This window comes from Ammodytes marinus (assembly GCF_949987685.1).
Source record: "Ammodytes marinus genome assembly, chromosome: 11".
NCBI lineage: Eukaryota > Metazoa > Chordata > Actinopteri > Uranoscopiformes > Ammodytidae > Ammodytes > Ammodytes marinus.
The window spans coordinates 6,255,907-6,268,377 of NC_137215.1; the positions used below are offsets into that span (position 1 = coordinate 6,255,907).

The following is a 12,471-nucleotide window of genomic DNA, read 5'->3' on the forward strand; positions in this document are numbered from 1 at the left end:
CGTAAACTGGTTTTAATAAGAGCTAGAAGAGCTCAAGGTCAAGTGTTTCAAATCAGACACGCAATAAAATCTAAAGAGGAAATGAAGTCCGTTTATGCCTTTGAGTTATTACAGAGCACTTTAGATATTTGACCTGAATGCAATAAACTTATTCAGTAAACCTTGCTCACCCATGATGTGTTTCAGAGGGGACAAAAGGCTATTAAATCACTTTAAGATGTGACAACTTGTTCTTTAATTAAAAACAGTCATTTGTACAAGAAATGTACACATAAAAATATACATAGACAACTACATACTTTATGAGTTACGGAAGACACAAACGTAAGTAAATCAACACAAAAAGGATGGTAAAAATGCCACAGAAAAAAAGAAAAGAAAAAAGAAAAACATGTTACGTTGCTTTGGTCTAGTCACAGTGGCTACAATAGATATTTTGTCTAAATAAAAGACAATGTCACTCTGTTATACTATTTAGTGTTTTACATATTTACACAGAAAGCGATGAGGAGAACTGAGATATGAAGGGAAGATATAACGGAAGTCTTGCACATTTCAGTGAGGGAATCGGTTTGGTTTGCAACACCTGTGTGCTTGCTGCGGATTTGTACCTGCACTGCATCTGTAGTGAGTAAAGTAACAGTCTAGGTCTGGTTAACAGATTGAATATCATTGGACGAACCCAATTTGTTCCATTCAAAGTTGCTTGCCAACAATTTTTTTTGCACAGTGCAGACTTATGCATATTCCACAAAAAACCTCTCCAACCACGGTGAATGTGGTAATGTCATGCAAAATATAGTCTTATCAAATATACTGATTTTGTGGAAGGGGTTCGATTGTAGTTCAAAAGTATAAGAAATATAATACTTTATCGGTTTGCATATGCTCCGACCTCAACCGAATGAGGAAGTCACTCAAAAAGTGTCCCAGTCTCATGCATTTTATAAAACGAAAGACGTGCACGAAACCCAACTATGAGGATGTGAATTGGTGTGATATTATGATATGATATTGACGATCAAATGAAAGATCAGTCAAAATGGAGACGACAGGGTTAAAACTGAGCCCAAAATAAAAGCTCCCGACTGTTTTTATCATCTGAAAAGTTTGGTCATTAGAGTGTATGTTTGTGCCAGACAGATTATATAATGTAAACATATTCTCATGCATTACAGTATTAGGTGCACTCTTCTTATGCTGCCTGCCGTCTCCATTTATAACTGATCCATCATTTGAAATAATGGTATGTGATAGATATATTTATGTTTATATATATATATATTTAGAAATCTTTTATATTTTGTATGTTAAACCCACACTTATACCAGTACTACGACAAAATATCTTCAGGTGCTATATATAAAAAAATATACAACATCTCCTTCATTATATAGATTTCCATTTGAACTATTATTCCTTGATATAGACTCTTTGCAAAATAAAAGTTAATTTTTATTTGTTCGTGGAGACCCGCCATGCTCAGTCCTGCATATTGTATTGTGAGAAAACATAGCAACGCACAGCTACAGATGTTGACATGCCCCTTACCAGTTTATATTTAGGGCCTCACCAGCCAATGACCTGCCCTGAGGACATTCAACACCTAGCTACTGCATCTTCAAAATTCTCATCTGGTCGCTATCTGAACAGGCTTCTTCTGAAATCTGATATTACAAAAGACATGCAGGCATGCCAGTCTCGATACCTGTATATAGCAGTCAGTGGAGAATAATAGTCTAGAACAGACTACAAAGACTTTGAAAAGTGTTTTTTTTTTTGGCTTCGGGCTGCTAAATAAAGAGCCCTAATGGGAAAATGAACGGAAACTCTTGAATAAGCATGCCTACAAGATCAAACAACGGCTTGAATCTCTCGGTGACGTCGCCACAAAACAAAGAGAATATTCTGCATTTTTTAGTTTCCTAATACCGACTGCTGAGGTGCTTTTGCATTGGTAGAAAAATAGTTGAGCAAGAAGTTAGAGATAGTGATGGAAATAGAGGCAGAACAAATTGAGGAGAATCCACAGAATCCTGGTGATATCTCCCATGCTACGGTCTGCTTCCTGGTGCTACATAATTGTGAAATGTAAATGTTTATGTCAGAGATTACTGCATTGTGTAAAAGTGAGTGGACAAGTTGATAGAGCGCAACGGAGTGACTGTTGGTGGTCTAGAAAAAACATGAGCAGCGTTTAAAAAAAAAAACTGCCTTTTCCCTTTGAACGTTTGGTTTGTGTGTGTCCCGGGGATGTTTGGGGGAAAATGACAGAATAGGATGTCCACGTATAAGCAAACTCTGGAACACTTGACAAAGCCGGCATGTTTATCTTCGACGATTTGCTATAGAAGGGAAGACAGTTGTATCCCAAACCGAAGATAGTGAAAAGTTGTGCAAAACTCCATACCGTGTTTCCCTTGGTGACATGCTAGTTTCATCTCCATCCTTACTGCATATCTCTGGCGTGATAAGTCACAATACATTCTTTTTCCAACACACACTGCTGAAGAAATATCCGTCTTATCCTTTTATAATTTGTAAAAAAAAAAAAGTGAAATGCTGATCCTCTGAATACCCAAAAAACAAAAACAGTTGATGTCGTAATATTTGGTGTTGTTATCCCTTTGAGCTGTTTACTTGGTGGACTTGTGCGGCCGTTGTTGTTGACGTGATGAGGTCATCATTAAGGGCCAGCAGCGGTTGTTTGCCGGTTGTCACGCTGCATCGACAACACATGCACGGCTCTTGCTGGTCTTGTGTTTTAGCCTTGTGTGCTATGGAGAAACTGCGCTTCCACCAGATTGCTGTAACATTTTTTTTTTTGCATTGTAGGTTCCCATCGTTTTTTCCCAATACCCTGATTTGAACGTGGTCTGAGAGAGAAATGCACTGCTTTGTCTCCCATGGTAGGAGAGAAGTCTTTGTGCTGGCTTTGTAGTGGAATAAAACCCTCTGGAAGGGGGGGGAGGGCACCTTGTAAGGATTAATCGGAGTAGTTCAGAATGCACCATTTGGGAGATCTTCCCTTTTTTGACAGTGATGAGTGAGTGGGTAGCGCTCCCTCATTGGTCCGGGGTAAAGCCATGTTTAAGTGCAGTATTTGTGAGTCATTTGTGAGTTGTGTTTCCGTGGTTCCTGTGCAGATATTACTGTGTAAGAGTGTTAGTTTTTGAGTTTTTTTTTTTATGTTTTCATATTTCGGTGGCGGTGATTTCCTCAAAGTGAATGTCGTTGGAGCCGCTGCGCACCTCGTAGTCCTCCATGTCCCTGTTCTCCAGCTCCAGACTCAGCTCCCTCATCACTCGCTCTAGATCACGGTTCCTCCGATACATCTGGATGTAGTTCTGCTGCAGCTGCTTCTGGTAGCGGATCACCTGGGCGGAGGGGAGTTTACTAGGTAAGTACTAGGCAGGTGTAGGCAGGTTTTCGAAAAAAATATTTATTAACCTTTTTTGCACTTTTCCTTTGTTTGCACTAGCAGAAATGCATCCAATATCGTTGTACAAGTAGGCTACAATGACAATAAAGATTGTTCTATTCTATTCTATTCTATTCTATTCTATTCTATTCTATTCTATTCTATTCTATTGGATCAGAGTGAGTGAGCTTTCAAATGTGTTCAATAGCCACATGTATCTTGACATGTATCTTGACATGTGTGACACTAAATGACAATGGCTATAACAATGGCTTACCTTCTCCTTCTCCTCCTGCCACACCCTCCTCTCGTCGTCAAACCGAGACAGTTGCTCCTCACCCGTCCGTCTCTCGTACATTAGTTCAGCTTTCAGACGGTCCATCTGAGAAATACACAGAGAAGATGTTAAAAAATTACACTCCTTTATTTTTTCTATTTGACTTGAGCAAAAGTAATAACCACAATGTAAACATGCTACGCTCAAAATCTTACTTTAAGTTAAGAGAAAGCAGATAAAGTATAGAATAGGAGAAGATTGAAATACCTAAGTAAAGTACAAGTACATTAAAACAGTAGTTGAGGAAATGTACTTAGAATTAACTTTCCACTCCTGTACTGTTTCATTTATTAAATTGTCTTATGCCTGTAAAAGAGCTTGTACCTGTTGTCTGAGTCCCAACACTGTCTCTGCGTTCTGCCTCTGAGCCTTTGCCTCATCACTCTCTCCTCCCCACACCAGGTGTGTCTCCTCACTGTCCCGGTAGACACAGGGGCTGGGTCCGCCCCTCCCCGACCTGCTGCCCTGATGTAGGTTCAGGCTCATGCATTGGCCCTTCATCATGTTATTCACGTTCCCCGGCAACGAGAAGCCGCTGTGATTGGACAGAGCGTCTCGGAGGCGGGCCGTCTCCTCTTCCAGACGGACTACTTTCTCTCGGAGCAGCTCGGCTTCGCTCTTGCGGCGCTGCAGTTCGTTCTCACAGACTTCCAGCTCCAGATTTCGGGTGCGTACGGCGGCTGAGGCCTCCTGGGACCGGACCTGGCTGGCCTGTAGCTCGGAGCGCGCCTCTCTCAGCTGAGCCTTCAACACCACGATGTCACCGGCCTTTTGACTGAGCTCAGACTGGATCTCTTTCAGCTGTTGCTTTAGGAGGGAGATCTCTCCGGACTTCTGACACACCTGAAGAGACAAGAGGACGGGAGATGAGAGAGTGATGGTGGACATGTTGAAAATATAGGACAGATTTTGAGATGTTGAGGTGTATTTTGCTTCCATAACATGTCTTTTTTCATACTAGTATAAATAAAAGTTAAAAGGTGTTTATTTGACTAAACCTTGTCTGTTTGCGTTTGCATATTTCTTCTATACAACCAGTAAAGTGCACTTACATCAACTCAACTTTCCATAATCATTCTTAGCACTATTCTGAAGGTTATTACAGAGGGAATTGTTCATTAGCTGTTAATTGTCTGATTTATGATACAATTTGTTCTTGAAAAGATGAAATATGCACCGAAATGCATTTTTGAGAGCTGTACATAGTATTTCTAATAACCAGAACACCTTCTTATCACGTGACCCTCCCTCACCTCCCACTTGGTCTCCTCCAGCCGTGGCCCCAGCTGAGTCTGCTCTCTCTGGATGGCCGCACAGCGTCTCTCCAGCGTCTCTCTGTCCTGCAGCAGGTTGGAGAAGTCCTCCTGCAGCTTCTTCTTCTCCTGCTGCAGCTGAAATACCTGTGGACATTAAGTAGAGAGCAATGTTTTATAATTCCCTAATATGGTGGTAATCAAACAACAAACAAGCCACTTAAGGGACAGCCATGTAAAACGCATGGTGGTGGTTGTGCCATTAAGTATGCATTTAACACTTTTATAGACATCGATATAAAAATACCCAGGAGCAATGCATATTTATCACTGACGTAAAAACAGATATGTTGATCTATACTAAGACAAGAAAGTAAAAAGCATGAGACTACTAGCAAAGTAATAATAAACATAAAGATATACATGAAAGATCTTCTTTCCACCTTTGTGGTGTAACTCTTTTGAAAGGTTTTGAAACACCTTGCGTACCTGTAACTGTAGCACCTGCTGTGCCCTCTGGGCCTTCTGAGACGCCTGCTTCATCTTTGATGCACAGCTCTGTCTGAGCTCCTCCATCTCTCTCTCACAGCGACGCTGCTTCTCCTCGTACACCTTTATGAGAAGGAGACACAGGTTAGGGTTTCATCAGCACTTACATCACATCAAGTTATATAAGGAAATGGAGAGCTACTTGGAACTAGTCTTTGTGAAACTAAGATGGTGTTCTATGGTAGAGGGGCATGAGCAAATACAGTGAAAATCAAAATACATTAAAATAATGTTTTTTTTTTCAAGATAATTTAGCATTTTTTTGATAAGACAGTTTTTGGAGATATAAAGATGAAATGGGGCAGAGATGGGAATGACATGCAGAGAACGACCACGGGCCATATTGAAACCCGGGTCTGCTGCGAAGAGGCCATAGCCTCATGGGGGGGTGGGGGTTCTCTAACTACTTCACAACGAGTGCCCCCTGAAGTATTGTTTATAATTGTATTCTAGTAAGAAAGTGCCAGTTCTAATAAAGGCATTTTACATTTTTCTAAACACATGAGCCTTTGATTTCCTTTTCTGGATTTTCACTTGTTTGTTTTAAATAAACGGCTTGTTCAGTGTGGTTAGAATGAAAGCCTGGCCGTCTCACCTGGCATATAGCAGCTTCATTCTCGTCCAGATTCTCCCTGAGCTGCTGTAGCTCCAGGTCTCTCTCCCGGAGCTTGTCCTCCAGCTCCCTCACCACGCCCTCATATCCCTCCACGGGGGGCGGGGAGTGACCACAGGACCCGCTGTCTGAGAGGGGCTGACCACGACCACTCAGCGACCCAGAACCAGTGCTCTTACTGGAGGAGGAACGCCCGCTGTCTGAGTTAGTGTGGCCGTGGTGGCTCCCGCTCCCACCTGGTAAGTTTAGTTTAGTTTTTATTTCAAATACAAACAATATAAAAACACTTAGTGATCAAACATATAAAGATGGCCGAAGTGCAACAGCTCCTATCTTCAAAATGATCCAGGGTAACTGGGGAAAAACCTACATAATTTACTGTAGTAATATAGTCCAAAAACAGTCTATTGTATTAGTTATACAGTAGTTGTTTTCTCAAAAAAGTAAATTTTTCAGATAGGAGGCCATAAGTGCATGTGTGAGCCTGTACAGGCTTATATGAAAACAACACCCAAAAAACATTTATGTATTAGAATACAAAAAATAATTAAAAATAATTAAAAAAATAATACCTGAAGTGTTTCGACCCAGGCCTGCCACCGTCTCCAGCGGGACCCCTGACCCAGACCCAGAGCTTGAGCCCTCACTGGGGGCCAGACTGTAGCCCGTGCTGCTGTGAGTAGGGAGACTGGAGAGAGAGTTCCTGCCCGAATCTGACATGGAGCAGGACTGGCTGTTGCGAGCGTTGCGTCCTCCATTGTAGGAGTTACGTTTCCCTTCAGAGCTTGAACTGCTGCTCCCTCCTATCCCGCTGGTCCCACTAGCGCTGTTAGTCCCTCCCAGGGGCAGCAGCAGGTTGAGGCTGGCCTGGCTCTCTGACAGGCTGCTGATGCCGGTGGGACGGGGGGACAGGTACTGCACAGAGTGACGGTTCTTGGGAACGACCGGTTTGAACGCAGTGGGGCGGATCAGCACTTTCTCCATGTTCTGAAAAGTACAAAATATAATCAGTGTTGGTGGATGCTAGCAATGACTTAACACTGGAAGAAGTGGAACTATACAGTTAAGCTACCCTATAGGGAGAAATCTAGTTTGGTTAACTAAAGCTACTGAAAAAAAGGAGTTCAAAATACTTTGTAAAAAAATAATCAAAATGACAATGCACATGTGATATGAAATTATAACTAAATAATAATAATAAAGGTAATAGACCTACTTGTATCACTATGAAAATATGCATGACGTTGAACTAAAAGTAAGCTTCTGCAAAATGAAGTTAAACTACTAGTTTAATTACATGGAGTTCACTATTCCCCAACACAAAAAAAAATCCATTTGAAAAAACAGCTTTAGTGATTGATAACAGCTAAGCTGTGCTAATTAGGAACGGATGTAAAAAAAAAATTAAAAAAGAAGAAAAAGAAACTCATTAGAGAAGGGCGAGTGATATGCGGGCAGGTCACCGCTCCAGGCTCTGATTAGTGTAATTTGGTTTAATTGATATTCATGGGCTTCATTAGGCAATTTTTTAAATGATTCTTCATCATCTAAGATAGAGGGGCAAGGCAAGGACAGAGTACATCTGATTTAAAGAGGACTAAGAGTGGAAGTAGAGACAAAGGTTAATCACATGTACTGTAAGCATTCTTCTTAACGATCTTCCTCTGGGTTCACTAAACATGTCACTGACTGTTAGTGAGCTCTGACATTGATCATGATGTGTCTGCCAGGTGAGTAACTGTCAAGTGATCCCACTGAGCCTGGCAGGCCGGTGATTAAGCTTCCGTCCGGATCGATGGAAATAAACAGCCAATTAGAGAGCTGAGGCATTCTGCTATAGAACAAGTTACACACTCTACACAGATGCTCAGAGTACAGTGTAGATCCCAGGGAGGCCAGGGAAAAAATGTCCTTGCCATGATATTTAATGTCACAGCATGTACAATTGGGATGTAATTAAAGTAGCTACGAGGAGCTTTTAGTCTTTGTTGATTCTAGCAGCATCTTTAGATAAAAGGGGGAGTGTTTTGGTAGGGCCTGAGCGCCCTCACAATATTTAAGGTCGCAATTATATTCAACCTCCAAAATCTAATCAGTTCATCCTTGAGTTAGAGTGGACATTTGTGCAAAGTTTGAAGAAAATCCCTCAAAGAGTTCATGAGATATTGCGTTCACAAGCCAGACAGATGGAAAACCCAAATACATAATAAAGTACGGTAAATCTTGTTATGGATCCCTTGTTTTTTTTGTCAGTGTTCTCTGGTGGATATTAAATCAAACCAGTTTTGGCATTTCTGTACTTAATGGCCGACATATACAGCAATCCAATCCCCCTCTTACCTTCTCTAGCTGTCCCGACACTGGGATGAGTTTCGGCGGCGGTCCTCCTATGTTCCCGTTCATGGCCCTGTTGTCCTCTGAGTCACTGCAGGGACTCACAGCTGACAGCACCTGGTTGTCATTCCAGTCTCCAACCACGACCTCATCGCTCACAAACCCAAAGTTCCCATTAGCTCCACAACTCACTGCTCCAGTCCCACCAGACCCACCGCCCCCTGTCGAGGCAGAGTTACCCGGCCTCGGCTGCTTCTTTGTGGGCAGCGGCGGAGGCAAAATCTGGGCCTGTGGAAGTGTTTGGTTGCTGATAACTAGCAGTTGCTCCAATGAACTCCCACTGCGAAGGGTGCTATCCTGAACTCGGAAGCAGTTTGTAGCCGGCGTGGATCGTTTTGATTTGGTGGTGAATTCGCTGATGGCCCGACAGTGTCTCTCTTGGTACGTCCGGCCCGATATGAGGCTGCTGACAGAACCCATGGCTGTCCCGGGGGTGCAGGGTCCACAGGGCACGGGGCAGGGGCCAGAGGGGGAGTGCTGCTGGATGTCTAGACCTGGGGTAGGGTGGTCAGTCACAGGAAGTGCCTGAACCAGAGCCATGGCACCCGGACGGCCTCACACACACCACACACTCTGAGGAAAGAGAGAGAGAAATAAGACTTTTTTAAATTCATACTCTACATGCAATGCAAGTTATATGTTTGTTCATATTGCACAATTCAGACACATACATTCATAAAAATAAAGACATAAAAAAAATATTGAAATTGCATTTAAGAGATAATAAAAACAAAATACAAAAACAGGCAGACAAGTTGTTAAATGTTAAAAGAGATAGCATCTAATAGAATATCAAAAAACGCAAACAAAAGTTTCAGGTTAAAATGGAAACAGAAAAAGTGTTTTGGAATGCAAAAATATGTGACAAATATTACACATTACACATAATAATGTATTCTGCTTTATTCTCTGATCGTTAATGCTAAAATGTCGGATGAACCCAGGATTAACAACATACATTATAATAGCAGGCAGTAGGACCCAGCAAAGACTGCTGCAACTCCACCACAGCAGTGAGGATGGTGGCTGCCTCAGCCCGGACACAAATAAAGATGAACCGATGATATGATGGAAAGTGACACCGACAAGCAAAATATCTTTGAAATATTTCACCACAGTGCAGCGACTCCAATGACAAAGAGTGAACTGTCATCATTGTAGTGGGTCAATTCAGGGCTCTCCCATTGATTTTTCCAAGTGGGCAGTACAGTAAAAAAATATGAAAATAAAATAAAGTGCAAGGCAGTTTATATACTGTATAACTTTTATATCACTCATTAGAATACAAAACTATTTTGTATAATTTGTTTTATGCCTATTTTCACTATAGCAGAAATCTCATCGACTACTGCCACTCAACAGCTGTTTATATCAAACAAGTCCCTAGACCCTCCAGTAAAGGCTCGACCCCATTTAAATACACTCTGTATCTGTAGCGACGCCATTGTTTAGAGTCAATGTCATTAGCTAAACAGTAAGAGAAAGAAACGAGGATGGATTTAGTAAAGCCATAGAATTAAACAGACAGAGGTCATAACCACTCACAGCTGCTCTGAGATTTGTTTATTATTACTTCTAAAAGGGCCTTGAATACTTGACACTTCTAGCGGTGTAACGTAAATCAAACCAGATTAAAGTATCGATTAATGGGCGAATATCTAATTGCGTCAGAGCCCAAACATCAATACATATCGCGTTATTTAAAATACGCTTTTATTTTGAAAATCTCTACCCACGTCTGTGTGACACTATTTCCACTAAAATAGTGGATTGTCTTATATTTAAATATCTGTGATGGATTTAGTAAAGACGTAGAATTAAGAAGACAGAGGTCATAACCGCCCACAGCTGCTCTGAGATTTGTTCCTACATGTCCCTGTCTGAACCTGTTTAGCAGTCATCCATTATTTACTTCTAAAGGGCTTTGAATACTAGTCACTTCTAGGGGTGAAACGTTCAATGTATCATTTAATTGGCGAAAAATCTAATTGCATCGAAGAAACGGCCAAACATCGATGAATGGATTGTTTTTCATTTAAATATCTGTAAGAGCTCAGAAATAAAATGGCAAAATAAGATGTTTAAAGGTTACAGGTTGGGTTAAATGGGCATATGATATCCCCACATATCGATCTCAGGTCCCTGAATCGAATCAAAACGAATTCTTATCGCGGAAGACTTTGTGATATCAGCAAATACAGTATCGTTGTCCAATAAATCGATATATCCTATTGAGATGACCAGTGATTTAGACCTCTAGTCATTTTACTGTTTAAAGATAAAAAAAAAACTTGGTCACTGCACTATTTTCGGATGAGAAATGTGGATAGGCTACATAATATTAACAACACAGTAAGTGGCGGCAGATTAAGTATTTCCATTTGCAGATAGTATTATCAGTGTTAGTTGCCCGGGGGGGTTAGACAGAGGACACATATCCTCAGCATCCCGTGCCAAGCCCAAAATCCGTCTGGCCAAGTGTAATAATCCATGCCAGTGATGGCCGACACAGTCTGCCAAGGCACAATCAAACAGAATGACACTACGACACACACACACACACACACACACACACACACACACACACACACACACACACACACACACACACACACACACACACACACACACACACACACACACACACACACACACACACACACACACACACACACACACACACACACACACACACACACACACACACACACACACACACACACAAAATGGATGATTAAAGAGTGTTCACGTAATTTCATTCGAGTCAGTCTTATATTAAATTAAATGTCTGATGATAAGGGGTTTTGTAAACAATGCCAATAACGACAATGGAGCAATAGAGAGAGAGCAGTAGATGAGTTTTTGTTTAATCATATGGTTGGATCAGATAGCAGTTCGTTGCCAGATTCCTCGGAAATGTGTGTCATGCAAATTCTTTCACATGCACGGACAAACAGAAAACATTTGAGGGCAGCAAAATATTGCAAAACAATGGATTCTATTCATGCAGCCCAGGAGCTTTAATATGCTCCAAATGAAATGGATGTCGGACTGTCAAAACAGCATCTGAAATGTTTTACCTCAGGGGTTAAAGTTAAAGTCTGGGGTATTTTTTAATCCAGCTAGTTCCTACAAAATGTCTTCTAAATTTTCTGTCCGAATTAAAGCATAAGTGTTTAAACCTGTCCTAAATGGCCAAACGATCTGTTATTCAGACGAAATTTCAAATAAGTAGGTGTGGGAAGAAGGACCAAGGTCCAGAGAGAGATGTTCAAATCCTGACTTTTCTCTCAACTCTGCGCACTTGGCTAATTGTCTTCAAACGACACATTAAATGACAAAGCGGCGGAAGTTTCTCTTTTATAGCGTGAAGAGGGCGTGCTTTTATAGATTGAGGGTCTCGTAAAGTTTGGCGGTTGCAGCCCCCTGGATCATCACAACGTCATAGGAAGAAGAATTCTTTAGGAACTTTTCAACTATTTGACAAGCACTTTGTATAAAAATGCTGATGCCTTTAGTCAAACAATACTGAAACTTTAGGGCGGCCCCCAATAGAGGCTCAGTCCTCAGAAGCAGCAGACCACAGGTTCAAATCCTCTTTCATTTTAATCTATGCATCTGTCTGCACCAGCTCTGTGAGACTGCAGTGAAGTTGGAAAGATGTTTCAGCTGCTCACTGAAGTAAACAATAATGTTTGTCTCTCTGTTGCCAGTGCTGACGTGCCGACATTGGTACTTACTTTACGCGCAAATTACGAGTTCACAAGGGTCCTTCGTTTACACTGAAAGCCCAGCCGAGCAGAGGTGAGAAAAACCAGTGTCTAACCATTCCAATTGCACACAAATGAGGATCTTGGCAGGTTTAACTGGGATTTTTGGTACAGAGGAAAAGGGGAATTACAAC

General features: G+C 41.5%; 1 protein-coding gene across 2 annotated transcripts in view; it reads right to left on the reverse strand.

The window, feature by feature from the left end:
• Positions 1-211: 211 nt before the first annotated feature.
• LOC307257811 (leucine zipper putative tumor suppressor 2 homolog) overlaps positions 212-12,471 on the reverse strand; it is a 48,592-nt gene continuing 36,332 nt past the window's right edge. For both annotated transcript variants that reach the window (XM_080037151.1, XM_080037150.1), the window contains 8 exons: positions 8,514-9,140; positions 6,746-7,160; positions 6,156-6,409; positions 5,501-5,623; positions 5,012-5,158; positions 4,083-4,601; positions 3,699-3,803; positions 212-3,377 (listed from right to left, as the gene is read on the reverse strand). In XM_080037151.1, the coding sequence (XP_079893277.1) occupies positions 3,195-3,377; positions 3,699-3,803; positions 4,083-4,601; positions 5,012-5,158; positions 5,501-5,623; positions 6,156-6,409; positions 6,746-7,160; positions 8,514-9,107 (2,340 nt within the window). In that variant the 5' untranslated portion in view covers positions 9,108-9,140 and the 3' untranslated portion in view covers positions 212-3,194. The remainder of the gene's footprint in view (positions 3,378-3,698; positions 3,804-4,082; positions 4,602-5,011; positions 5,159-5,500; positions 5,624-6,155; positions 6,410-6,745; positions 7,161-8,513; positions 9,141-12,471) is intronic.